Raw genomic sequence first — 27,929 nt, forward strand, 5'->3', positions numbered from 1 at the left:
CATCGAAATAGGCGCTGCGAGGGAACGTCTACACGCCACAGTAGCACACATCGAAATAAGGGTGCCAGGCACAGCTGCAGACAGGGTCACAGGGCGGACTCAACAGCAAGCCACTCCCTTAAAGGGCCCCTCCCAGACACACTTGCACTAAACAGCACAAGATACACAGAGCCAACAACGAGTTGCAGACCCTGTGCATGCAGCATGGATCCCCAGCTGCAGCAGCAGCAGCCAGAAGCCCTGGGCTAAGGGCTGCTGCACACGGTGACCATAGAGCCCCGCACGGGCTGGAGAGACAGCGTCTCTCAACCCCCCAGCTGATGGCTGCCATTGAGGACCCCACAATTTCGACGTTGCGGGACACGGATCGTCTACACGGTCCCTACTTCGACGTTGAACGTTGAAGTAGGGCGCTATTCCGATCCCCTCATGAGGTTAGCGACTTCGACGTCTCGCCGCCTAACGTCGAAGTTAACTTCGAAATAGGGCCCGACGCGTGTAGCCGCGACGGGCGCTATTTCGATGTTAGTGCCGCTACTTCGAAGTAGCGTGCACGTGTAGACACAGCTTGTGTGTGCTAAGAAATCCCGTAAAATGTTCACATTTTGCTCAAGAATGTAGTTAATAAAAGTTGTCTTTGATGTTATTTAGTAGAAAGCCAAGCCATCTTTTTTATATTTGACATTAACAATCTGATCATTTGTCTCCCCAAAGAAAGCCCATACAGGCCACACAATAAAGAATAGTAATATTTCTGTTTACTGAGATATCAACTGGCATTTTGCAGCAAGTCAATGGTCTATCTTCGCTACAGCGTACTAGACCTCAATCTGGCATCTACAAATGTCAAGAGCATATAAAAAAATTATAGGATGAAAAACAAAAGCATGTTCTAAATTCCTAAAAAGGAAACATAGTTCACCTAAACATATTTGCTGTAGAAATCAATGCAATATTCAGCTGTCAATCTAGAAAAACAACGAGGGAGTGATGCTGTCAGTAGGACAGGATAATAAAATTTCAAGCAGATGTTCAGGCAGGGCTCTAATTCTCACTGAACTCCCTTGGTAAGCATTTAATTTCTTTATCATATGCAAGCTAGGCAAATTGTACTTCATCAAAACTGTATTGTGAAATATTAATATTTCATATTATAGCAAAACTCCACAGAATAACCTTTGTCGTATTAAGAACATCAGAATTTCAAATGTCAAGGTTTTGCATTTTAATACATCTTAAATAGTTTTCTGGCTTGGCACCATCCATATAACTATTTTAATCTAAATTATTGTGTTGTAATATCTCATATATAGAATAAAAAAACCAGGTTCACATTAGTGAAATACTAATGCTATAGAAAAACAATGTGTCACTGTACTGAAAATTTACCACCTATAATTATAAAGAGAGGTACATGGAGTATAAATGTGTATATACTCAACTAGCTGAAGCATGACTCAGTGTAACAACAGCATGCAGAAATGTAGTATTTCTGAGTAAATTAATGCAAGCCTACAATAAATTTCAGTTAGATATGGTTTATAAAAATATTTTATAGAAACTATTACTATGTTTTGTATAAATATAAACTAAGGTCTAAAAATATTGTTGCAATATAGTGGTTTAGTTGAAATTTTAACTTACTTCTAATGACTAGTATGTTTTTAAAACTGGGAATGTAAGCTGCAGCAAACAAAGAAAAAATTCTGGCTATTTACAATGAAGTTAGTCTCACGTTTATTCCTGCTGGTACTCCTAATAAAGGCAACTGCTTCTAGGTTATTGAAAGCGACAGCATCACAAATCAATGCATGTCACAACAGAGTAAAGACAGATGTCTCTGATTAATCAGAATTAAATTTTTACAAGTGAAGAAGTGTCTAAAAATCAAAGCAAACATTCTGTCATTCCACTCCTGATTTTTTCTCTCGCTCCTTTATTTATACAGTGACGAAACCACCACCACAATTAAATCTATCAATTAAAAAATTACAGATATACTTAAAAATTAAATCTAACAAAGAACAGTGGATGTCTCTAGTTTTCAATTGTAAAACCAAATTAACGAACAGTCTTCTGTAAACTTTCCAGCTGCATACTTTGATTCAAGAAAAATTCTATTTCTGTCTTACACAGTATCCAGACAGAAAAAGAAATGGCTGATATATCCTTGCAAGAATTATCACTAGATATTGCCATTTTTAATTAAGCTAAGAGACTTCTCTCATTTCACGTAGCTTTCTGCTTTTTCAGAAATGGTTCTGAAAGCAGCAATGACTGGCATACAAATATAGAAAAGTGTACTGTGAACAGGTTTACCAGTAACTTATTTCTTTATTTCAGTTGTTCTATCTTATCCTCCCCTCCACCTTTTATCTACTAACTTTTTGCCAAGAGGATGTATACACAGTATCTTTACAGCAAAGAAGCTCTGAATAAGACAAACATAGTATTTGAGCTATCCCTCAGGGAGGAAAGGAAGTTGGTATGAAAGCAAGAAGAAGGAAAAGACTGCATTCAGTGGGGCATGTTTGCTCTGTATTGTTTGCTCAATGAGAATCTGCTTTAGAATTAGTGATCGCTGTGTTTGTTCAAAAAACTCAGAGATATTTGTTGCTCATTAGGACAAATAGTCATAAATATACTGTATTTTGATTCTGTAAACATAAAATCAACGCATATATCACAGAATCCAATAGTTTATAGTTAACACCTGTATTACACCCTAATAACATGTACCTTCTAAAATATTTACCACATCACGTATTTAAGCACATAAATGCTCTGAGAGACTTTCAGATACAACTTACATTAGATCTTCTGTGCATTACAGCTATAATGCAGTGTTGCGTAAGAAAACTCCCCACGAAGTACATAGGACTGAATCCTGTACGTAAGGTCCTACCGAATTCATGGTCCATTTTTGTCAATTTCATGGTGACAGGATTTTACAAAATTGTAAATGTCATGATTTCAGGTGTTTAAATTTGAAAATTCACAGTGTTGTAATTGTAGGTGTCCTGATGCAGGGAGGAGTTGTTGGAGATTGCAAGATCACTGTGTGGGGGGGTAGGGCGGGGTAGGATCCTTACTTCTGCACAGGTGGTGGCTGCCTTCAGAGCTGGACAGTTGGAGAGTGGTAGCTGCTGGTTGGGAGCCCAGCTCTATAAGTAGAGGTGCTGCCTTCAGCTGCAAAAATACAAGGATAGTATGGTATGCTATTGCCACGTTACTTCTGCACTGCTGCTTGTAGAGCTGGGACCTCAGTCATCTGGGCTCTCCGGCTCTGAAGGCAGCAAGCAGTGCAAAAGTACGTGGGGAGCGTGATGTAATTTTGCTGTTCTTACTTCTGTGCTGCTGCTGCTGGGGCTCTGCCTTCAAAGCTACGTGCTTGGCCAACAGCTGCTTCTCTCTGGTCCACCATCACTAAAGGTGGTGCAGAAGTGAGGGTATCAATCTCCCTCAAGATATTTTATGCTTGGTTTTGTGCTTGCATCCACACGAGAGTGAAACACCCACAGCTGGCCTGGGCCAGCTAACTTAGGATCATGGGGCTCTGGCTGCAGGACTGTAAAATTGCCATGTAAAGTTCATACTTTGGCAGGGCACCAAGCTATGGGACTCTCTAAGACAGAGGGGTTCCAAAGCCAGGGCTCAGTGGTGCCAACAGCTTCTGTGGGCCTGGAGGCAAGGACTGAGGGGCCCTGGAAGGGGCACTGCCAAGGGCAGAAGGGACAGAGTTTAGGGCAGTCAGCCCTGGGGCCCCCCACCATGCTTGGAGGGGGTCACACAAAACTCTGCAGCATTTCAAATAGGCCCAGGGGAAACTGCCCCTCTCTGTTAGTGGGCCTGCCTGGGCCCCAGGCCCAAATTTAAATGCCTAAATGCAATACCTCAGACCTTAAGCCTCACAGGTCTGAATCTGTTAAGCAGAACCAGCTATGGCTGTGCCACCGGTCTTTATTCCTGTTTTGACATACCTTTACAGCATACAAAAATGAACACCATGCACAGGGCAGGTGCAGAGTATTGCATGTAAATGCCAGGCAAAGATGAGCATGATGGGGCACGGTAGATGGCTCAATCTAACACAACACTGTATTGCTGGGCAGTCATCAAGCTATTCAGGCACACTGGCAAGAGATGTACGCAAGATCACCATTAACAATGTGCTGCTTAAGCCCATAACTTCTCAGGCATGCCACCAGCCAAACCTCTGAGTCTGCCACTCCATGCAGAGGGCTCACACGCAGTTTTACTTATGCCCACACATAACTTCCACTTCTACTTGTTCTACAGACCAAGTCTCCGGCTCCCTTCTGAGCATTGTACAGGATTTATATCAGTGTAATCAGAAGCTAACTAAACAGATCAAAGACAACTGTACACTATACTGACCTATGTTGCTCCAGACTACTATCTGGTTATTTGTTCCAGCATTAAAGAGACTTTGGGTAGTCTCTGTGTAATGCTTATTGTTGCAATAAGAACCGTTGCACCTCACTGAACTTGTCTTCTTATTTGAAATATTTCAGTAGTTTTAATAGTATTAACATTTTGATGTTTACATAAGGACTACATCTACACTGCATTCCCCTTTTGGAGGAGGAATGCAAATGAGGGAGATCGAAAATGCAAATGAAGCACTGATTTATAAATCTCATGTTTGCATAATCTCATGTGATAACGTTTCTAGAAGAGGCTTTTCTGAAAACAGAAACAGCCATGTAGATTGGATTCCTTTAGGAAAAAAACCCCCTGATTTTGAAAGAACCCTTCTTCCTATTTCCTACTTTGCTTTTGTTTGTACCTAACATCCCTATATCTCAGACCATATCATATACATTAAGGCTCAAAACCTCTGGCAAATATCTTATTGTAGACAATATAATGCTATAAAAATCACTTCTTCCAGCTCTTGGGTTGACAAGACAATTCTTTTACAGAACACAGCAATGCTACTCCAGAGCTTAGAACATGAATGAGTAATACTAATGCCAGCTAACACTTGCAGGGAATTTTACCTAGGCAGATTTCAGTCATTCAAGTTTGAATGAGCCCAGGGCACTCCCCTCAACATCTTTTTCTCTTATATTAAAATAATACCATGGGATCTTTAATGACTACTTTCAGAAGCTTGAGTTTTCTGAACATCTGATCTGAAAGACATCAACCAAAAGCCTCACCTCATGTAGCAGTGCAATGGAGCCTCATGATAAGTCACTGGTTCAGTAATAACTCTGACAATAACGCCCTGTAGTGAAAGACCAACACAACTTCCTGTAATGTGTGTGCCTCCACAGAAACTTAGCTCACACCCCTGCTTAACTAATGAAATGTTATGTAACCACAGTGCAAAGTAAGAGGGATGTAGGCATAGCTGTTTACTAAACAATTCTCAGTATTGGTTGTATTCTGCCAACAATTTAAACACTGAATAAACTGAAATTATGTGGAAATTCTGTGCTAACACTGATGGCAGGATATGCTTCAATTAGATCTCTTCCCTTGAAATATTTCAAGGAGAAACATTTCTACTTGTGTTGTGCTCCATGAGCCAGGTCTGGATTTTCATTCATTTGGTGCAAATCCAGGGCAGCAATAACATCCGTGGAGTTACTTCATGCTAGTTGTATGTCTGAGATCAAATTTTGGCCACACACATTTTGGACAGTAGCATTGTACAACTCTCTCATTGGTCCCTTTCTCTTCTCACTTCACTCTCTCTCTGGATAATCTCATTCACTCACACTACTTTGACTATCATCTCTTTATAGATAGGCCTCACAAATTTGCCCCTTTCCTCTTGGTATGCCCCCATCCATCCAACTCTGTGCCTCAGCTGTCTCACTGACATTTCCTCATGGCCACAGGAAATTTAACAAGACTAAAGCTGACCTCTTTAACTTTCACCCCCAGCTCATCAGAAGGCCAGCCCATTCTCTGTTGTTTTTCAACACCATATCCATACTCCACAGTAATCACATGTGTAACTTGGGGCTTATCTTTGACTCCTCCCTCTTCTCTCCACCTCCCTCCCCAGTCAAGTCATGTCCAAAACTTGTTGCTTCTTTCTCCAAAATATTTTTTTCATTCATGGTTCTGGCTCCTTCAGTTTTCCATCTTGATTGTAGCAACCTCCTCCTCAGAGCCTAACTATCAGTTTGTACAAAATACGGCCATTATCATCATGTTCCTTGCCCATCACTCTGACTTTGTCATACACCAGCTCCTGCTCTCCTATTGCTTCATATTCAAGCTTCTTGACCTTGTAAAGCCCTCCTCTTCCTTACCTTTCTGTTTTGTCTTACATTGCTTCCATTCCTAAACTCCCCTCCTGATTCCAACATCTACACAGCTACATAAATTTGCTGCTCACACAGTCATTTCTTTAAAAACAAGAAGTCCCGTGGCACCTTAAGACTTATGGGTATTTTGCCCATGAAAGCTTATGTTCCAAAATATCTGTTAGTCTATAAGGTGCCACAGGACTTCTTGTTTTTGAAGATACAGACTAACTCGGCTACCTCTCTGATAATAGTCTTTTCTTTGGCATCATACTGATAGCCCTTAGATTTGGAAAGATCTTTGTGAGTTGTTCAGTTCAAATCCTGCCTGAAGATTCATTTTTCTCATGATCCTTTAAAGAAAACAGCTGACCAATAATGGAAATGGGGGAGGTTACATAGAGACAGCCTATATGCGTTATCAGCAAAACAGAAACATATTGTTACCAGCCATTGTTTTATCAATAGGAAGGCAACCTGCCCCTTGATTGAGTAAGCTCTCAGTACCCTTTCCTGCTAGACTTTGTCTGTCTGTTCATTGTTTCTCTCTTAGGCTGCATCTACACTACAAGATAAATTCAAATTTAATTCAGTTAGCTTGATTTTACCACATGACTGTCTTCACTGTAAAGACCACTCGCTCAATGTTGGGTGCACTGATGTTGAGATTATAAAATGGTTGGGTGTAGCATCAAATTCAAATTCATAAGTTTGATTAAAGGACAGTGCGGAAGCTCCACATCTTAAAACTGAATTTATTAGCCTCCAGAGGTGTCCCATATGTAACCCATAATGCCCCACTCACTGCTACACTCTGGACGCTGCTGTCCAGTAACAGAAAGATCCTGATTTTCCAAGTGGGAGCATCAAGCCTTTAGCTGTGGGCTCATGTTAGTTTATGACATCCTGGGAAATGGCTTCTTTCTTTCTATGCCTATAGCGGGGTGTGTGCATCTACCCATTCAAATAGCCCCTGCAGGGAGTTCACAACTGTCTGTATACTTGCCATTTTTTCTGCGCTGCCTGGCACCAGCCCCTGCCCCGCCGTACCACCTGTCAACGAGGCTGTGCTGGGGGTAGTGCTTGCATAAAACACTGAGAAACTTCTTCTCAGCAGTTTACATTTGTGTGAGCCCCTTCCCTCCCCTACAGGAGCCATATGGGCTGGGTCTTTCTTGCGCTCAGGCACATCACATGAGTAGCCCCCCACCCAACCCAATAAAAGGATGTGCCTGCCGTTCGGTGCTGGCAATGCTGCCAGTAGTGCGGGAAAGAGAGGGCTTTGCTGCCACTGTGGGGAAGTCTCTCCCGGTGGTTGGCTGCATCTACACGTGCCGGCTACTTCGAAGTAGCTGCGCCAACTTCGAAATAGCGCCCATCACGGCTACACGTGGTGGGCGCTATTGCGAAGGTGACATCGACGTAAGGCAGCGAGACGTCGAAGTCGCTATCCCCATCAGGAGATGGGAATAGCGCCCTACTTCGACGTTCAACGTCAAACTAGGGCACGTGTAGCCGTTGCGCGTCCCGCAACATCGAATAGTGGGGTCCGCCATGGCGGCCATCAGCTGAGGGGTTGAGAGACGCTCTCTCCAGCCCCTGAGCTTGATGGTCGCTGCATGCAGTGGCCCCTTAAAGGTCCCCACCCCCTGCCTTCCTGTGCAGGAAGCTGAGAGAGCATGCAGGCGGCAGCACAGCCACGCGGCCAGCCTGCAAGCTCCTGTGCAGCCACAAGAACCCCCCAGCGCTGCGATGGCCACCCGCCAGCCCCCTAAGCGCCCCCAGGGCACCACCCCCAAGGGGAGCCAGGGCTCCCAGACCAGCAGCCAGGTTGGGAAGCGGCAGCGGGACCCCTGCTGTACGGAGGCCGAGCTTCGGGACCTGCTGGGGCTCTGGAGCAAGGAGGAGGTGCTCCAGGTAATGGGGAGCAAGAGGCGGAACGCAGATGCGTTCGCTCGGCTGGCCAAGGGCCCGGCCACCCGGGGTCATCCTGCCCACACTCCTGACCACGTCAGGAGTAAGGTGAAGGAGCTGCGGCAGGGTTACGCCTGGGCCCGGGATGTGGCCAGCCGATCTGGGGCCGCCCCTGTCACTTGCCCCTTTTACAGGGAGCTCAGGGCCATCCTGGGCCCCCAGCACACCTCCTCCCCACCAGCCACTCTTGATACCTCGGCTGACGAGCCCCAGCAGGCCCCGGAGGCGGAGTCCGCCCCGGAGGTAAGCCCCGCACCCCAGGGCCCCCCCCAGGAGCCTACCCTTGGGGCACCGGAGAAGGAGGAGGAGGGGGAGTCCTCCTCCAGCGATGCAGAGCTCCGGATCCACATCCCGTCCCAGAGCTCAAGCAGGGCATCCGCCCACCGGGTGTCCCCTGACCGTGGGAGTGGACCATCAGGTATGTACCCCCGGTGCACACTCGGGGTTGAGGGGCGGGGGTAAGAGATATGACCAGGGCCCTCCCCATGCCCAGATGACCATGGCCCCAAGGACAGCAGTGGCATGTCCCTCAGAAGAGTGCATCAGCCCCTGCCCCCCCAGCACGACAGTGCCATGCCCCATCCCTGGGGTTGGGGGGAGTGGAACCTTGGGTTCCCCGGGGGGAAGGGGCAGGACACCCATCAGCAGCAGCAGCAGCATCTCCCAGGGACGGGGATGGGGAACCAACAGCAGAGGGGTGGGGGGACAAGGGCCACAGCTCGGGGCCCACACTAACGGCTGTCTCCACTCTTCTTCCCCCCCTGTGTTCCACAGCTGCACCATCGGAAGGACCGGAGAGCGCCGGTGAGGTGTCAGTGGTCCCAGAGAGCCCACCGAGGCCATCACTCCAGGCCAGCCCCTCGGCGGAGCAGCGAACGGCCCCAGGGCGGGGACGATGGCGGAGCCAGCACCACCACTGGACAGCGACATACCCCCAGCTGCTGGCCATCCTTCGTCGGCAGCTGGAGGTCTCCGAGCAGCATCTGCGGGTGGAGGAGCGGCGCCTCCAGCTCCAAGAGTGGGTGCTGGCCTGGTGCCAGGAGGCATGGGGGGCCTTTATGCGCACTTTTGAGCGCATAGCGGACTACCAGGCCCCCCATGCCGTGCCGGCTGCCGCTCTGCCCGCTCCACCCGCCGGTCCACCCGCTTTTCCACCCGCTGCTCCAAACGCCATCGCACCGCCGTCTGCCACCAAGGGCCCATCCGCTGAGGGGGACCTGGGGCCAGCTGACACCCACCGGCCTTATCTCCCGGTCCGCCTGGCCCCCAGCCAGCCCCGGCGTGGGCTGTGGCCGAGGCGCGGGTCGCGGCCGCCCACCCCCAGCGCTGGACATTAGGGTGTGTGGGGCCCAGGACGTGGCCCCCCCTCCCCCTTTGTATATATCCCCCTCACCTATGTTTTGTAAATAGTTTGTATTAGACCCCTGTTCTGTTATGTTATGATGATACCTGCCCCCCCATGTAAATAGTTCTCCCCTTCCTTGTCTTCCCCTTTTTTTCCTTTCATCTTATAATACGTATATATATAATATTTATTTTGTCTGTACATAGTTATAATATAAGAAGAAAAGTTCAAGATATATATTCTGGTTTCACGACAAACATGTCTGTTTTTAGTTACAAGAAAAGTGGGGGGGTGTGCTCTTGGGTGCTCTGTGGTGTGGGCATAGGGGCAGGGAGTGTTGCGGAGGAGGCGGGGGTGCAGTGGGGGGCCTGCCAGCATTCACCCTGCGGCCTCGTCGAACTGGGCCCGCAGGGCCTCCCGGACCCAGGTCCCTTCAGGGTCCACCTGGCGACTGAGGGCAGCGGGTGGCTGCACATCGGCCCTGCCGGCCTCCACAGCCCAGCCCTGAAAGAAGGCCTCTCCCTCACTCTCGACGAGGTTGTGGAGGGCGCTGCACGCACCCACAATCTGGGGGATGTTGGTGGGGCCCGCATGAAGGCGGGTGTGGAGACACCTCCAGCACCCCTTGAAGTGGCCAAATGTGTGTTCCACCACCTGGCGCGCGTGGTTCAGGCGCATGTTGAAGCGCTCCTGGCTGGCTGACAGGTGGCCCGTGTAAGGGTGCATGAACCAGGGCCGGAGGGGGTATGCTGCATCTGCGATGATGCAGAGGGGCATGGTGGTGTCCCCCACAGGGATCTGCTGCTGGGGGATGAAGGTCCCCGCCTCCAGCCAGCGGCACAGGCCCGAGTTCCGGAATACCCGGGCGTCATAGGTGCTGCCAGGCCAGCCCACATATATGTCCAGGAAGCAGCCCCAGCTGTCCACCAAGGCCTGGAGGACTACTGAGTGGTAGCCCTTCTGGTTTAGGTTGCGTCCTCCACCGTGCTCCGGGGCACGGATGGGGATGTGGGTCCCATCCAGAGCCCCGAAGCAACTGGGGAAGCCCAGGGTGGCAAAGCCCGTGATGGCAGCATCTGGGTCCCCAAGCCTCACGAGCCTGTGGAGGAGCAAGGCATTGATGGCGCGGACCACCTGCAGGGGAAGCACATGGGAGAGCACCAGTGAGGGGTGTGCAGGGTGTGTGTGGCCCTCCCCTGCCAGGGCTCCCCTCCCCTACCCTCTCCTCCTCTGCCAGGGCCCCCCTCTCCTCCCCTCCCCTCCCGTGCCAGGGCTGCCTCTTCCTCCCCCCATGGGTCCTCTTACCTCCATGAGGACAGCCCCGATGGTGGCCTTGCCAACACCAAACTGCTGGCCCATGGATTGGTAGCTGTCTGGAGTGGCCAGCTTTCAGACAGCGATGCCGACCCGTTTCTCCACACTGAGGGCACGCCGCATGAAGGTGTCCTGGTGCCTCAGTGCAGGGGTGAGCCACTGGCATAGCTCCAGAAATGTCTGCCGGCTCATCCGAAAGTTCCTGAGCCAGCGGTCGTCGTCCCACTCTCCGAGCACCAGCCGCTCCCACGAGTCAGTGTTCGTGGGGTAGCTCCACAGCCGGTGGCGTGTGAGGCGGGCGGCGGGAGGCAGGGTGCTGCAGGGTTGGGGGTTGAACCCTGCTGCCCTGGGGGCAGCTCCTCCTCCGGTGTAGCAAGGAGGTGCTCAGCTGCCTCCCGCATGGCATGGATCAGGGCGAGCCCTGCTCCTGCCGGGAGGGCTGGGTGGACCTCTGGCGGCTGCTGCTGCTGCTGCTGCTGCTGGGGGTCCATGCCTGCGTCGCCCGGGGTCTGTGTGCCTATGGCTCCTCAGACCGTGTGCTGTGCAGGCTGAGTGTGTCTGGGAGGGGCCCTTTAAGGGAGCGGCTAGCTGTTGCCCCGGAAGCGCTAGTCCGCCCTGTGACCCTGTCTGCAGCTGTGCCTGGCACCCTTATTTCGATGTGTGCTACTGTGGCGTGTAGACGTTCCCTCGCAGCGCCTACTTCGATGTGGTGCTACCCAACGTCGATGTTGAACGTCAACGGCACCAGCCCTGGAGGATGTGTAGACGTTATTCATCGAAATAGCTTATTTCGATGTTGCGACATTGAAATAAGCTATTTCGATGTAGCATACACGTGTAGACGTCGCCATTAAGATACTGGGGGCTTTGCTGCCACCATGGTGATGTCTTCCCCAGCGGCTAAGGGTCTCGCTGCTGCTGATGGGGAAAAGTGTCCTCCAGCAGCTAAGAGGCTCGCTGCTAATGGGGGAGAATACTTCAACTGATCATCCAGAGACACCCCATGCCCCGCCTTGGCCCATACCTGGGCTTGCTGCCGCCGGGGAAAAACCAACAATTCTTTTTTCTGTGATCATGGGAGGGGGGTGTATGGCCAATTGAGAATACAGTCACTGCACCCATGTTGGCAACGTAACGTCTGGGGAAGCCAAAAATTCTTTCTTGTAATTTTGAGTGTCTTCTGCATTATTTCCAATGGATTAACATATTTTCAGGGATCGGGAGGGGAATGATGAAAATGCAATGGGGGAAGATGATGTCAAAACCAGCGAGCATACCCAGAATGCTATGGGGATGAGGAAACTGTGGGATAGCTTCCCACAATGCACTACTGCAACAGTCAATGTTAGCTGATGTGTGTGTGGCAGCAATGACTTGAGTTTGTGGGAAGCAAGGTGTGAAGTGAGGCTGGTCAAAATCAAACTTATAAATTCCACAATTAGAAAATTGGTATAAATAAATTCTAATTTATCTCACAGTATATATGAAGCCTTAGACTGGAAATGCTTTGGAATGGAGGCTGTGCTTTATTTGCTTTTTACTGCACCTAGCACTAAATGGTCACTACCAGAAACAAATAACTATGAATAGTAGTAGTCGGTGCCTTTTTAGAAAAAAAAAAAAAAAATGAAGAGCCAGCGCTCTGTGCCCCATTCAGCTCCCCACTGCAGCACTGCCCCCTAGGCACTCCCCATCCCTTGGCCAGGGTTTCCATAGCTCGAGGTGCTGGTGGGACTCCATGCCCCAGCTGGTTCCGGGCCATGGAGCTGGCGCTTCTGCCCCCCAGCCAGGGTTCCTGCAGCTGAGGCTGCTGGCTGTGCCCAAGCCAGCTCCTCATAATGAGGTTGCTGGAAACCCATCACCTTTCATATGGGGTTTCTGCAGCTGGGTTGCCAGTGGGGCTCCTTTTCCCACATAAAAAAGTGCCAGCATGCCGTACCGGCACGTACTAGCACACACACACACATACAAAAAGCACTGGCAACAGTAGACTTGGAGAAGAAGGTAGACCATTAACAGAATCCTAAGAGCTTCGGGCATGACTAAAACACACCATAAAATTACTAAGTCTTAAATATGCCTAAAAACATTTCCTTACCTTATCAAGGGAGAATGTTTTGGTCAGAGCAAATCCCCATCCTGCTTCAAATGCTCTTCGAATCATTGGAGAACTAGTAGTAGGAGTTGCACTAGCAAGACCAAAGGGATTTGGAAACTTCAGTCCAGCCACTTCTACACTGATGTCCACCAAATCAATAGGTGTATAGAAGAGAGGTAATTCTGGAGTTACAGGAACTGCAGCACCATATAAAGACTGTAAAACAAATATACAAAATATGTAGGCTTTGTCATCCAAACGTTATATAATTTCCTGTTAATGGAAAAATCACTCATACACTTAAAATATTCTAATATTTTATGCTTGCTGGAATGAAAACTAACTAAAACATTCAGCTGGTGATAAGCAAAAAGTCACATGTCAGATGTCTTCATTTTAAAAAGAAACATGGGTTGATGCTGAAATCTTATTTCTGTGTATTATTCTGAAACAAAACCAATTAAATAAAATAACTTTATCAAAGACTCTGAGTTAATGTTCTAAGAACATGGTTAACTGAGCCTTGGGAAGCCTAGACATTTTAATATTTAGTAAAGGAATACCAAAGGTAAGCCATGGGACTGAGTAAGAGAGTTTTCTATTATAGATTGCAATGCTGCAAAGACTTATGCCCCTTAAAGTTTAATTGAAGTCAGTGTGAGAATTCACAGTCAGTGAATTAAATATGTGAACAAGTCTTTGCAGAGCTGAAGCATCAGACTTATACCTACATTTATTTTGCTTTATAAGTAACAATCCTTGCTTCCACACAATTTTAAAATAGATCTCTATTTAAAAAAGCAAAACTGGCACAAGTCTTGTTCAAGCAGTTATTCCTTATTTGCATTTTAATTTTTAATTTTCTCACATTTTCAGATACTGTGGGGTAGAAGAATTAATAGATTATTTCAAAATTGAGAAAAATTTGTTGATACCTCGTCAACTTCAGAAGGAGTTAGGTTTCTCAGGACTTGATGCTGTAACCCATACTCACTGAAAGAGAATCACTATATTTACATGACGTAAGTGCTTCAGTATTGGGACTATCAATCATAAGATTACAACTGTTGCTTAGTTACACTAAAAGAGGGAAGAATCCAGGAATCAAAAAGAGTTCCATGTGCAGTGTCACATAGCAACCTGCCATCAGCAGCTCAGTGTTCATCCAGGTGCCTACACGTTCTTTTTTATGGTGTGTACCAAGCTTATCCAACAGGAGTACTGGAGAAAACCACTATGCTATGGGAGTTTTGTAAGGGTGTCAGAATCAGGCCCTAATTCTGGATCAGCATCTAGAAACTGGAAAAAAGAAGAGCAGGCACAATACAAATGTTGTAGTTATGTGCCTCACAGTTTTAAAGGTGATATCTCAGCAACTTGATTTTTATAAAGAAGAGGAAATATATGAGTGCAAGCATTTCTCAAAAAAAAAAAAAAGTCCATAAGGATTTTTTGCAGATGGACTCTTCACATATATGATTCCCCAGAATCGACTCGGTCAACACTAATATAGCTGGCTCTTGCCTATCAAGTAAACAATGTGCTTTTACAAACCATAAACTATTTGATTAGACATATTCACCTGGAAGAATCCTATCTAGTTGATGATGGATGGAATTAAGGTCTGTGCCACAAAGGGGGAAGCTACACTGCAGCTAAAAACCTATGACTAGCTTGTGCCAGCTGACTTGGGCTCACGAGGCTGAAGCTAAAGGGCTGTGTAACAGTAGTCATGATCTTTAGGCTGGGCTGCAGACCAGGTTCTAGGATCCTATGAGGTGAAAAGGTCCGAGATTTCAGGTGGCAGTCTGAGACTGTATGTCTACACTGCAGTTGAACAGCTCCTCAACCTCAGTCCTAAAACCCTGAGTCAGCTAGCACAGGCCAGCCCTGGGTGTCTAATTTTAGTGTAGACATACCCTTAGAAATTTGAACTTGAGTCAGCAAAGACAGAGGGGAGAAGAGGAGGGGATCTCAATTCCCTGAGAAACATACATGTGTATACTCATACACATATGCATATAGTAACAGAGAGGAAGCCGTGCTAGTCTATAAACTATCAAAACAAAAAGCAGTCAAATAGCGCTTTAAAGACTAGCAAAATAATTTATTAGGTGAGCTTTTGTGGGACAGACCCACTTCTTCAGACCATAGCCAGACCAGAACAGACTCGATATTTAAGGCACAGAAAACCAAAAACAGTGATCTAGGAGAACAAATCAGAAAAAATGATCAAGGTGAGCAAATCAGAGAGTGGAGAGGTGGGGGAGGGGAAGGTCAAGAATTAGATTCACCCAAGTATGCAGACGCGTCCCTATAGTGACTCAGAAAATTCCCATCCCAGTTCAAACCACCTGTTAATGTGCCAAACTCTGGTCCTCTGTTTCTCTTTGAATAGTGATGCGAAAATTGTTTCAGCAACACGCATACCCTTAAGTCATTAACAGAATGCCCCATTCCATTAAAATGTTGACTAACTGGTTTGTGGATCTGGAGTGTTTTGATGTCTGTTTTGTGCCCATCAACCCTTTGTCTAAGGGAGTTAGGAATCTGTCCAATATACAAAGCATCTGGGCATTGTTGGCACACGATGGCATATATGATGTTAGTAGAGGAGCATGAGAAAGTGCCCGTGATTCTGTGAGTAACCTGGTTAGGTCCAGTGATGGTATTTCCAGAGAAGATATGTGGACAAAGCTGGCAGCGGCCTTTGTTGCAAGGAAAGGTTCCAGAACTGGTAATCCTGGGGTATAGACTGTGGCTGTTTGGGAGGATCCTCATAAGGTTGGGAGGTTGTCTGTAGGAGAGAACAGGCATGTCACCCAGGGCCTTCTGGAGTGTGGCATCCTGATTAAGGATAGGTTGTAGGTCTTTAATAATTTGTTGCAGTGGTTTGAATTGGGGGCTGTAGGTGATGACCAGTGGTGTGCTGTTCTTGGCTTTTCTGGGCTGATCTTGGAACAGCTGGTCTCTGGGTATTTGTCTGGCCCTTTCAATTTATTTTTTTACTTCTCCTGGTGGGTAATTCAGGTTTATGAATATTTGGTAAAGATCTTGTAGTTTTTGGTCTCTGTCAGTTGGATCAGAGCAAATGCGATTGTATCTAAGAGCTTGACTTTAAACAATGGATCTAGTTATGTGTGCAGGATGGAAGCTAGAAAGGTGTAGGTAAGTATAGCAATAAGCAGGTTTTCGGTACAGTGTGGTACTGATCAGGCTATCCTTGATTAGTACTGTAGTGTCCAGGAAATGTATCTCTTGCATGGAGTAATCGAGGCATAAGTTGATGGTGGGGTGCAGATTGTTAAAGTCTCTGTGGAATTCTTCTAGAGTCTCTATACCATGGGTCCAAATCATAAAGATGTCGTCAATGTATCTTAAGTAGAGGAGGGGTAATAGGGGACAAAAGATGAGTAATCATTGTTCCAAGTCAGCCATAAATATATTAGCACATTGTGGGGCCATGCGGGTGCCCATATCAGTCCCACTAATCTGGAGATATAAATTATCCCCAAATTGGAAATAATTGGGGGTGAGAACAAAGTTACAGAGGTGAGACATTAGATTACCTGTGGTGACATCAGAGACGGTATTCCTGATTGCTTGTAATCCATCTTTATATGCAATATTAGTGTACAGAGCCTCTACATCCATTGCGGCAAGGATGGCATTATCAGGAACTTTTCCAATGGTTTGTAATTTCCTCAGGAAGTCGGTGGTATTTCGGAGATAGCTGGGAGTGTTGGTGGCATAGGATTGGGGAGGGAGTCCACATAACTGGATAGTCCGGTAGTAAGGGTGCCAATAGGTATGATATGATAGGGTGTCCAGGGTTTCCAGGTTGTGGATTTTGGGAAGTAAATAGAATAATCCAGGCTGGGGCTCAGATGGTGTGTCTGAGTGAATGAGGTCCCGAGTAGCAGCAGGGAGTTCCTTAAGTAGTTGTTGTAATTTCCTTTGGAATTCCAAAGTGGGATCAGCAGAGAGAGGTCTGTAAAATGTGGTGTTGGAGAGTTGACTGGCTGCCTCCTGTTCATAGTCTGACTTATTCATAATGACAACAGCACCCCCTTTGTCAGCTGGTTTGATTATAATGTCTGGTTTATTTTTGAGACTGTGGACAGCATAGTGTTCAGCATAGTTGAGATTGTGTCTCATTCGGCATTGTTTGTATATAATGTCCGCCTGAGCACGGTTGCGGAAGCATTGTACATAGAAATCCAGACTTTCACTACGACCCTCAAGGGGAGTCCACACAGAGTTCTTCTTGTTTTGTTGGTGGGGGGGTCGAGAGAGTCAGACTGTTGTTCATAGGTGTGCTGGAAAAATTCCTTTAGATGGAGGTGGCGAAAGAAGGCTTCAAGGTCACCACAGAATTGTATGAAGATCGTGGAGGAAGTAGGGCAGAAAGAAAGACCCCAGGATAAGAGAGACTCCTCTGCTGGGCTGAGTTGGTAGCTGGAAAGGTTAACAATGTTGTTAGTGGAGCTGTTGTTAATGTGGTTGAAGAATCCTGAGGAATTAAGTAATGTAGAAAATTTATTCTCTTTACTTTTTTGTAGGAAGTGGAAGTGTGTTTTATGAATTTCTTGTCTAGCACTGGTAAAGCCTCGTACTGTGGGCTCTTGCGTGGATGCCTGTTTGTTGATGATAATTTCAAGTTCAGAGAGTTCATTTTTGATCATCTTTTGTTTATTGGAAAGGATTTAGATCAAGCGGTTACTCAGTTTCTTAGAGAGCGTGTTGCATAGATGCTCGCTCAAGTCAGTGTAGTACGCTGATTGTAATGGGTTTTTCACTGTCAGTCCCTCGGGTACAGTGTCCATTTTCTTGCATTTGGAGAGAAAGACAATGTCTGTCTGGATCTGGGTGAGTTTTTCCACGTAGTTGATGGATCTCCATTCCAAACAGCTAAATGTAGTGCCTTGTATGTTGAATAGTAACAGAGAGGGAGCCGTGCCAGTCTATATACTAACAAAACAAAAAGCAGTCAAGTAGCACTTTAAAGACTAGTAAAACAATTTATTAGGTGAGCTTTCGTGGGACAGACCCACTTCTTCAGACCATAGCCAGACCAGAACAGACTCAATATTTAAGGCACAGAGAACCAAAAACAGTGATCAAGGAGGACAAATCAGAAAAAAAATGATCAAGGTGAGCAAATCAGAGAGTGGAGCGGTGCGAGGGGAAGGTCAAGAATTAGATTAAGCCAAGTATGCAGACAAATGACTCAGAAATTTCCCATCCTGGTTCAAACCACATGTTAATGTGCCGAATTTGAAAATAAAAGCCAGCTCTGCCGTTTCTCTTTGAATCCCCTCCTCAAACCCTATGCCACCAACACTCTCAGCTATCTCCGAGATACCACCAACTTCCTGAGGAAATTACAAACCATTGGAAAAGTTCCTGATAATGCCATCCTTGCCACAATGGATGTAGAGGCTCTGTACACTAATATTCCACATTAAGACAGATTACAAGCAATCACGAATACCATCCCTGATGTCACCACAGCCAGTCTGATGTCTCACCTCTGTAACTTTGTTCTCACCCACAATTATTTTCAATTTGGGGACAATTTACACCTCCAGATTAGCGGGACTGCTATGGGCACCCGCATGGCCCCACGATATGCTTATATAATTATGGCTGACTTGGAACAATGATTCCTCAGCTTTCGTCCCCTATTACCCCTCCTCTACTTAGGATACATTGATGACATCTTTATGATTTGGACCCATGGTATAGAGACTCTAGAAGAATTCCACAGAGACTTTAACAATCTGCACCCCACCATCAACTTATGCCTCGATTACTCCATGCAAGAGATACATTTCCTGGACACTACAGTACTAATCAAGGATAGCCTGATCAGTACCACACTGTACCGAAAACCTGCTTATTGCTATACTTACCTACACCTTTCTAGCTTCCATCCTGCACACATAACTAGATCCATTGTTTAAAGTCAAGCTCTTAGATACAATCGCATTTGCTCTGATCCAACTGACAGAGACCAAAAACTACAAGATCTTTACCAAATATTCATAAACCTGAATTACCCACCAGGAGAAGTAAAAAAATAAATCGACAGGGCCAGACAAATACCCAGAGACCAGCTGTTCCAAGATCAGCCCAGAAAAGCCAAGAACAGCACACCACTGGTCATCACCTACAGCCCCCAACTCAAACCACTGCAACAAATTATTAAAGACCTACAACCTATCCTTAATCAGGATGCCACACTCCAGAAGGCCCTGGGTGACATGCCTGTTCTCTCCCACAGACAACCTCCCAACCTTATGTGGATCCTCCCAAACAGCCACAGTCTATACCCCAGGAATACCAGTTCTGGAACCTTTCCTTGCAACAAAGCCCGCTGCCAGCTTTGTCCGCATATCTTCTCTGGAAATACCATCACTGGACCTAACCAGGTTACTCACAGAATCACGGGCACTTTCTCATGCTCCTCTACTAACATCATATATGTCATCATGTGCCAACAATGCCCACATGCTTTTTATATTGGACAGACTTCTAACTCCCTTAGACAAACGTTTAATGGGCACAAAACAGACATCAAAACATTCCAGATCCACAAACCAGTTAGTCAACATTTTATGGAATGGGGCATTCTGTTAATGACTTAAGGGTATGCGTGTTGCTGAAACAATTTTCGCATCACTATTCAAAGAGAAACAGAGGAGCTGGCTTTTATATTCAAATTTGGCACATTAACAGGTTGTTTGAACCGGGATGGGAATTTTCTGAGTCACTATAGGGGCTTGCCTGCATACTTGGCTTAATCTAGTTCTTGACCTTCCCCCTCCCCCACCTCTCCACTCTCTGATTGGCTCACCTTGATCATTTTTTTCTGATTTGTCCTCCTTGATCACTGTTTTTGGTTCTCTGTGCCTTAAATATTGAGTCTGTTCTGGTCTGCCTGTGGTCTGAAGAAGTGGGTCTGTCCCACGAAAGCTCACCTTATGAATCATTTTGCTCGTCTTTAAAGTGCTACTTGACTGCTTTTTGTTTAGATTATGCATGTATATAGAGTGTGTGTGCATATGCATCACCTAGGCACGGAGAGGGATGATACAACAAGCACTCTGTAAAACCAGCTCACCCTGGAGTTTCTGCTGTTTAAGTTGCTTTTAAAGGAGCCTGTTTACTCCATTTTTCTCTTTGCATGCTGCTAAAGGGCTAGGGAGGGGACGAGAACTATTATAGGCTTCTCATTGGCTTTAATTGAAGGAAGTTGTAATGCAAAACTGCAAAACATACTCCCTTCTTCCTAAATTTAACAAGCTGGATTTAAATCATCCAGCCTGTTGCATTTTTGTCCCAGGTGGGGTTAAAACGCAGCTGCAGCAGGTGTTCCACAATTTGGGCCTGAGCCATGGCTGGTGTTAAGCTAATGAAGCTTCGCCAACAGAAAACATGGGGCTGATGTGGTCTTGCAGGGCTCCAGTTCAGGGGCTGTTTAACTGCAGTGCAGGCAATTTGGCTTGGGCTGCAGCTCCAGCTCTGGGACTTTCCCAACCCCTACAGTCCAAGAGCTCATGTGCCAGCCTGAGCCCAGACATCTATAATGCAATCAAACAGGCCCATAGCCCAAGCTTTTCAAGACCTATTCAGCTGGCATGGGCTAGCAAGGGGGTTTTAATTGGAGGGTAGACATACCCTGAGAAACAACATGCCTGTCAGAGGCACAGTACTTAACAGAGCACCAGCTGGGGAACTTCAGAATTTCATCACCTCCAGTGGGCATGACTTCAAGGCACAGTTGTGATGTATTATTTGAATAACTGAGTAACCAGCTGTTATTTTTCCTTTCTTTGCATTATTAATAACAAAATATCTGGGTATTTCAGAGATTTGGTAATAAGATGCAAAATCTTTCACCCCAAGGTCACAGGCTGTTATCTGGTGTTGGTCAGGAGAGACAAAATTAATTACCATAATCAAGCCGTCAGGTGGCCTTTGTTCTCAGAGTAGCTTTACTGGGCAGAATGTTCATTCTCAGCTGGCACATTATTAGTACAAAGGAAAGAACAGGAGCTTAGCACAGGGCTGGCAAAACTTACTGTCCCTCTAAGCCCCATATGATAATCTTCAGAGTTCGAGAGTTGGAGCAGACCCTTGGACTTCAGCCCATCCCATCCCCTCACTGCTGAAACTCCAAGCCCTGGCAGGTGCGGTCCACCTGCCCCCAGTGAGGCAGAAGCTCCTAACGCACTTTCCTGCTGGCAAGGCAGATGACTCATGTTTCCCACCTGTCAGTCTGGTAGCTGGATGTGTGGATACATGGGGGGGCTCCACAAGCCATGCTTTAATGGTAAAGAGCTACATCTGGCTTGCAAGCTACGGGTTAGCCACCACAGCTTAACATGTGCACCATTCATAGTACCAGGAGGACAGAAAACAAAGGCGTTAACTGGATATGGTGGTATGGGAAGAGCCAAATGAAGAATTAAAAACATTTAACATTATCCGGGGCTATATTATGATGTAACCTTCCATTTTGAGGAAAAGGTGGTACGTAATAAATCTGTGCTTTTTTCCCTTTCTTCAAGCAGACTGCAGTTATTTATTTACTTTTGATTATTCAAAATTGTTCACATGTGTAATGTGACCACATTTCAGCCTGAGGACTGCAGCACTTCATTAATAAACTCCCAACACCCTACTTACCATCCTCCCTTTGAAGCAGGGAGGTAGTGTAAACAAGCCCCCTGAGTTTTAAAATGGCCATGGATTCACTGTGGGGCCTAGAGCAAATAATTTCTCCTTTCTGTCTCTTTATCCCTAGCTGTGAATAACTACTTGACCACCTATCTCACAACATTATTGTATATTGTGTATGTTTACACGTCTTCAACTCAGAGAGCACAAAAAAATGCTAAGTTGCCTCAACATCATTCATTTACAGAGAACATTCTCCTCTGCAACCTGGGACAGTTTTCTTGCATGTTTCCACCTCATTGATTGTTTCATTTAAATCTGATCTGAAAACGAGTCTATTCTTTCTTTCCTGTATTCACTCTCTTTTCTATTTTTCATTATTTAACTCTAATGGTATTATTTACAGTCAGTCACCAAAGCATTTTGTATGAAAGACACTATTCAAATTAAAATTGTATTGAATTGCAGCATATTATCCCCTGCCTCTGTATCCTTTAAGGAAGTTGAATAGGCTTTGTAAATATGGACATATTCATTTTAAAATTACATATTGTCAAAGCACAATAGGAGAAGTCCTATACCTCACAGATATGTATTAACATCATACTGTCACTCCTTTTGACTCAACTGGTTACCCAGTACTTTAGGTTGTGGGGGTTATTGCCTCTAGGAGGCAAAACTGATGATGGAGTCAGGTACTAAATGCATCAGAGCAATCTTATTTATTTACAAAGTATGCACAAAGCCTTACTTTCCTATATTCAGCAAGAATCAATGGCAGCCTTTTTTCACTCACCAGCCAAGCTTCTTTCCAGGCAGCACCACTGAACGGTGTCAGGGCCACAGTCCCAGTGCTTTTCTAACTGTCTTGCTGCCCTTTGGCTTCTTTCTGCCTGCTTCCTTGTTGGTTCTGACTCTCAAAACACAGGCAGATATGCAGCTAAAATCAAAAAGTCCCCAGCTACTTTCTTTGCATTCCATTTAGTCTTTGGGCAGTGACATTTTCATCACTAGGGCAGTGGTTTCCAATGGTTCGGCTCACATTAAACATAGGGTGCTTTTAATTGTTCTCTCATTAGTCCTGAATAGAAAGCAGCCTGCTCAGCCAGCAGCTTCAAAAACAAGCCTGAGGAAATGGCCAGTCTTCATACAAGAATTAAAGTCCAGGCTCACCTGATGTAAAATTTACATTATTGATTTCTGGTACGGGAAAGTGGAGGGAGGTCTGTTTTAAGTTTGGCATTGGGCCAGATCCTCAAGGAACTGCAATTTACATCAGCTGAGGATCTGGCCCACTATTATTTATTAAGTGCACAAAGTAGTTCACAGTTTGCTCTAATAGGTAGACAGAGGACTCAAGAGGCAGGAAAACACAGATTTGAAAATACTTCTTAGTAATTATACACTCATTGTGAGCAATGCCAGAGAGAATCTTTAGGAGGGATTTAAACTGGAAGAGGATGGTGACTATGCAAACAGAGTAGAGCATTCCATGTGCAAGGGGCTGCATGGATTAGACTGAGAAATGGGAGTGTGAGCAGATGACAAATGCTGTCTCAGGGCAGGTGCAACTGGCCAAGCAAAGCAGAAGAGAAGACCATAAGAGCGGGGATCTTCACGGGGCACTAAGGGCAAGAATGAGGCACACAGTAATGCAAAACAACAAATCAGCTCTGCATTCCTGTTCCTTGTGGCCATGCCTACACTAGCCAAAAACTTCGAAATGGCCACGCAAATGGCCATTTCAAAGTTTACTAATGAAGCGCTGAAATACATATTCAGTGTCTCATTAGCATGCGGGCGGCCGCAGCACTTCGAAATTGATGCGGCTTGCTGCTGCGCAGCTTGTCCAGACAGGGCTCCTTTTCGAAAGGATCCCGGCTACTTCGAAGTCCCCTTATTCCTATGAGCAGATGGGAATAAGGGGACTTTGAAGTAGGCGGGGTCCTTTCGAAAAGGAGCCCCATCTGGACGACCTGCGTGACAGTGAGCCGTGTCAATTTCGAAGTGCCACAGCCGCCCGCATGCTAATGAGGCGCTGAATATGTATTTCAGCCCTTCATTAGTAAACTTCGAAATGGCCATTTGCGTGGCCATTTCGAAGTTTTTGGCTAGTGTAGACATAGCCTGTGCCTTGCAAAAATATCATGTCTTCTGCCTCAAGGATCAGAATGGTGGTTGTATAGAAAACAGCAGCCAATGCTGCTACGCTGTAAGTTGGACAAAGTGGTGAACCATGATCTTATCCAGACTAAGTCCTGGTCTACACTACAAACATATATCAGTATAACTACATTGCTGAAGGTTGTGAAAACGCCACTCCCCTGACCAACAGTTATACAAACCTAACTCCTGGGGTAGACAGTGCTATGCTGATGTCGGGGTTTCTACTGTTGACAGAGCTGTTGCCTCTTTGGAAGGGAAAGTACCTATATTGTTCGCAGAAGCTCTCCTATTGGGGTAGGGTAGCATCCTCATTAACTTGCTACAACACTCTAAGTTTAGGTAACCCCTAAATAAATTAGCAAAATGTTTGTTGCACAGCCAATACAATTTAGATTCAAGTGAAAAGTCGGAGCAGTGAGCAGCCTGGTAAATTGGGCTGCAGATGCCTGGACCTTCATGCTCCCCTATCTTTGAATGATACCGACACTGCTTAGAATGTATAGGAAAGTTGTAATGGAACAGGAAGGAAAAAAATATTTCCATCTGCAGTTGGGTTTTAGCTAGTCTTGTTTACAGAGCCCATAAAGATACAGAGTGCAGCCAAGCCCGTGCTCTGCAAGCTGGTGGAAGGATGCTCAGAAGCAAGGAATGTTTGGTGTGTTACTGGTGGAGAATGTCCATTGTGAGATCAGCCAAGATGCTTCTGTAAATAATTCCCCATTTTGAACATAAGGTATTCCCTTTGGAGAGCCCTTGACTCTGGAACTCACACTTCTCTTGAATACTTGCCAAAGTTTGAATGATATGAGCTTCGAGGCGCATGTAAGGCCCATCTGTTTGCTCAGCCTTTTGCCTGAACTAGGTTGAGATGCGGGGACTGTGCTGTTCAAAGGAAATGACAAGCAATTAACTCTGGGATGCTGGTTTTTAATTTCACTTATTGTGATCTAGAATTGTTTGGATTATTTTGGAATGGTCTTTTGATGCTGCCAGGCTGTATGCTATTTATATTTTTACTAGGGCTAGTATAGTCAATGGCTGGGGAAACAGGCTATTATTTTTATATATACAAATAAACACAAGTGCATGTGAAACAGCTGAAACATAAAATGACCTTTTTTATTAAATCAAACACTAGGACTCTGAAGAAACAGTCAATCCTTTAGTTGAGAGAAAGACAGTCTATTTCATGAGATATTTTCATCAAAAGCTAGGGATGATTCAACAGTTAGTTCAACACCAAGGAATACTTAAATAGGTATGTAGGTGTAAACAGTGAGAGAGTCATGAGTTAGTTGTATAAATGCTAGAATATTGAGATCTCACTCTAAATCACAACTGCCCTAAAAATGAAATCCTTCATCCTGTTACGAAGATTGCAACTGGCACAAATACTGGTAAAGTAAGTGCCAAATTATAGTCTTCCCCACCACAGCAGCCAGAGTTTACAGGGACTGTACATCCAAATAAATGCCTCATGGCTACCCATTCATCTAGCAGCTGGAAAGATGACACTTGACATTTGGAAACTTTCCTGTAAAGACTGCTGCAAGGCTTTCCCATTAGCTTCCTGGTGAGACTGTAAGGTCGAATAAGCTGCCTCAAAACCTGCAAAGGGTAACTGAAGCACTCTAATATCAAGTCTGTTTGATTTAAAATCCTAAATTCTCAGGCCACAACTTTACAGACTCCCTTTAAAATGCTCAGTATATTCCCATATATGGAGCCTCTTAGGGAATGAAAAAAATGGCCTTCAATGGGCACACCCTGGCTATAAGAGATGGATTGGGGGATGCATGTTTTCATGAGAAGTCGAAAAGGGAATAAGAAGAGGGGGAGAAGATGCTCCCCCCCAGGGGTCGCAGAGCTGTCAAAACAAATGCACTCACACCCCAGAGCTTAGAGTGTTTAACATGAAGTGTTGGCCTGGGGTCTAAAGATACTGATTACAAACACTTCTTCAGAATAAATATGAGAAAAATTTATTCTGAGAGTGAAAACAAGTTTTCTGCCATACAGTATTTTTGGGAAGACACCTCACAGTGAAACAACCACATCAGGCTGAAGCTGAGAGGGGAGGGTGTCTGGAGACAAAGGAATTGCACTGCTACGTCCTCAGTTGTTCACACCCTTTTTTCTGGGAAAGCATCATCTTTTCTCTTTGTTCCAAAGAATTCCTCACACTAAAAACTTTTGTATTGTTTGCATTTCCACACAAAGGCCAAGGCCTCTGGTCTTCTATCTGTGCCTAAGACTATAGCTTTCTCACTTTGCCTGTTCTAGCATTAAAGCCGGGGAGGGAAGAGCAGATCACAGCTCCGTATGGTCTCTACAGCACAGAGGAGAAATGCTTAGTCACCTAGTTGCTTAAGTTTTAACCCATTAAACCCCACTTTCTGTGCATTGTTTTTCCTCCTTGAATTAGGGTTTAGTGACGTATTTAGTTACTGATTGATATTTGTGGCTCTATTATCAGATTTGTCTGAGCTGGACTGGGATCTCTTCTTATTGAGTGTGTGTATGTATTCATATTTTGTCAAGCATTGGTACACTTCACTCTACAAATAATGGTATCTTCCCCAGGTAACAACAGTAACAATACTTAATTTGTATTTTCTGTGCTGTTCAGAAGTTATTTGTAATATGGATGTGCTTTCCCAGTATTACCCAAATTTCAGCATATTCTGAATGTTTTGAAAGAAGCCATAGAAGACCAGAAACCTTGGTGGAACTCTGAGGTGCAGAGAAGATTCACACTTATTTATTTAAAAAATAAATCGAGGTTCAATGCACCAAAGCCATGTTTGTTATTATACACCTATAACATATACATATTTAATCCAGTGGTTCTGAAACTGGCACCTGAGACCATGTAGGAAGGGGCATGGAAGGAGTTCTGAAAGTGTGTGTGTGAGGGATGGGAGCTGAGATACTTTAGGGGGAAAAAACCCCAACTTGTTACACCCATTTCTACCCACAGCAACGAATTACTAAAAAGTTGATTCCTCCAGACATATGAGATCCTCAGATGGCGCTGTGCATTTTGACAGCTTTCTGTTAAGCTTGCACAGCATTATACAAAGTCGTTGCCATCTGTCAATCCATTTGCTACAATGCTGTGTAAGCTTCGATCACAATCACAGTTTGCATTTGCTTTCATTACAATGGATCACTGGTTCTATTTGAATCACTGCCTTACTGTTTTTTTAATATTTAATTAGTTCTGACTGTTGATTCTTTTTATAAGTATATGTATATGTGTGGCAGGAAGGAGCAAGCATACGCTTACTACAAACACAAAGAAGGGGGGCCCAATCAAAAAAATTTGAGAACCACTGATCTAAAAGATTTGTAAGGTACGAATCCCCAGAATATCTAGACGCCTGTTGTGCAAAATATTTAATTCTAGAAATCCATGGAAATTATTTCAATAACCAGAAAAAGGAACCAAAAATGTATATTTGCAAACAGATATCAAGTTGCAGCTGGAAAGGAAAACTACTTTTAAACACCTACTTGTATGTATCTGTGCATATACCAAGAAGCTTGTTTTCCATCGTTCACTGATTCCACTGTAGTGTTAGCTACACCTCCAATGTCACCACCTGCAAAAACCCACGGTTCACTGGTTTGCATGGTCTCTGGATCCACTTCAGGAAGACCCCATCTATTAAACTTGATAGGATTCATGGCTTCTTTTACTGTATGTAAGAGAAAGATAAAAAAGATACTAAGTAGATGATCTGGAGATAGTGTAACAGATTTTCTGAGAATTTTTCTACAATCCACTGCATATGGTAAAAATGTTAAAAATTAAAAATAAAACAATTTGTTTAAAACACTAGATATGACACAGACTGCTACAGTCTGTAACTCTGCACCTCTCCTTTGACTTCCAGTAGAGTTAATCCAGAACTATTTACTATGGGGATTCACATGCAATCTAGCATATGGAATGAACATGTAACAAGTGTCACAACAGAAACCATTTCCCATGTGTCTGCTAAGCTAGGCATGTGCAAGAGGCCATTGTCTAGAAGTACCAAGAGGTGGAAGAAAA

The 27,929-nt window shown here is 45.2% G+C and overlaps 1 protein-coding gene across 2 annotated transcripts in view; it reads right to left on the reverse strand.

The window, feature by feature from the left end:
* DPYD (dihydropyrimidine dehydrogenase) overlaps positions 1-27,929 on the reverse strand; it is a 725,075-nt gene that overhangs the window by 278,484 nt on the left and 418,662 nt on the right. For both annotated transcript variants that reach the window (XM_075002998.1, XM_075002997.1), the window contains exons 12-13: positions 27,386-27,570; positions 13,019-13,234 (exon numbers count right to left, since the gene is read on the reverse strand). In XM_075002998.1, coding sequence (XP_074859099.1) covers positions 13,019-13,234; positions 27,386-27,570 — 401 coding nt within the window. The remainder of the gene's footprint in view (positions 1-13,018; positions 13,235-27,385; positions 27,571-27,929) is intronic.

The sequence above is a fragment of the Carettochelys insculpta genome, chromosome 9 (genome assembly GCF_033958435.1).
Source record: "Carettochelys insculpta isolate YL-2023 chromosome 9, ASM3395843v1, whole genome shotgun sequence".
NCBI classification, from domain to species: Eukaryota; Metazoa; Chordata; order Testudines; family Carettochelyidae; genus Carettochelys; species Carettochelys insculpta.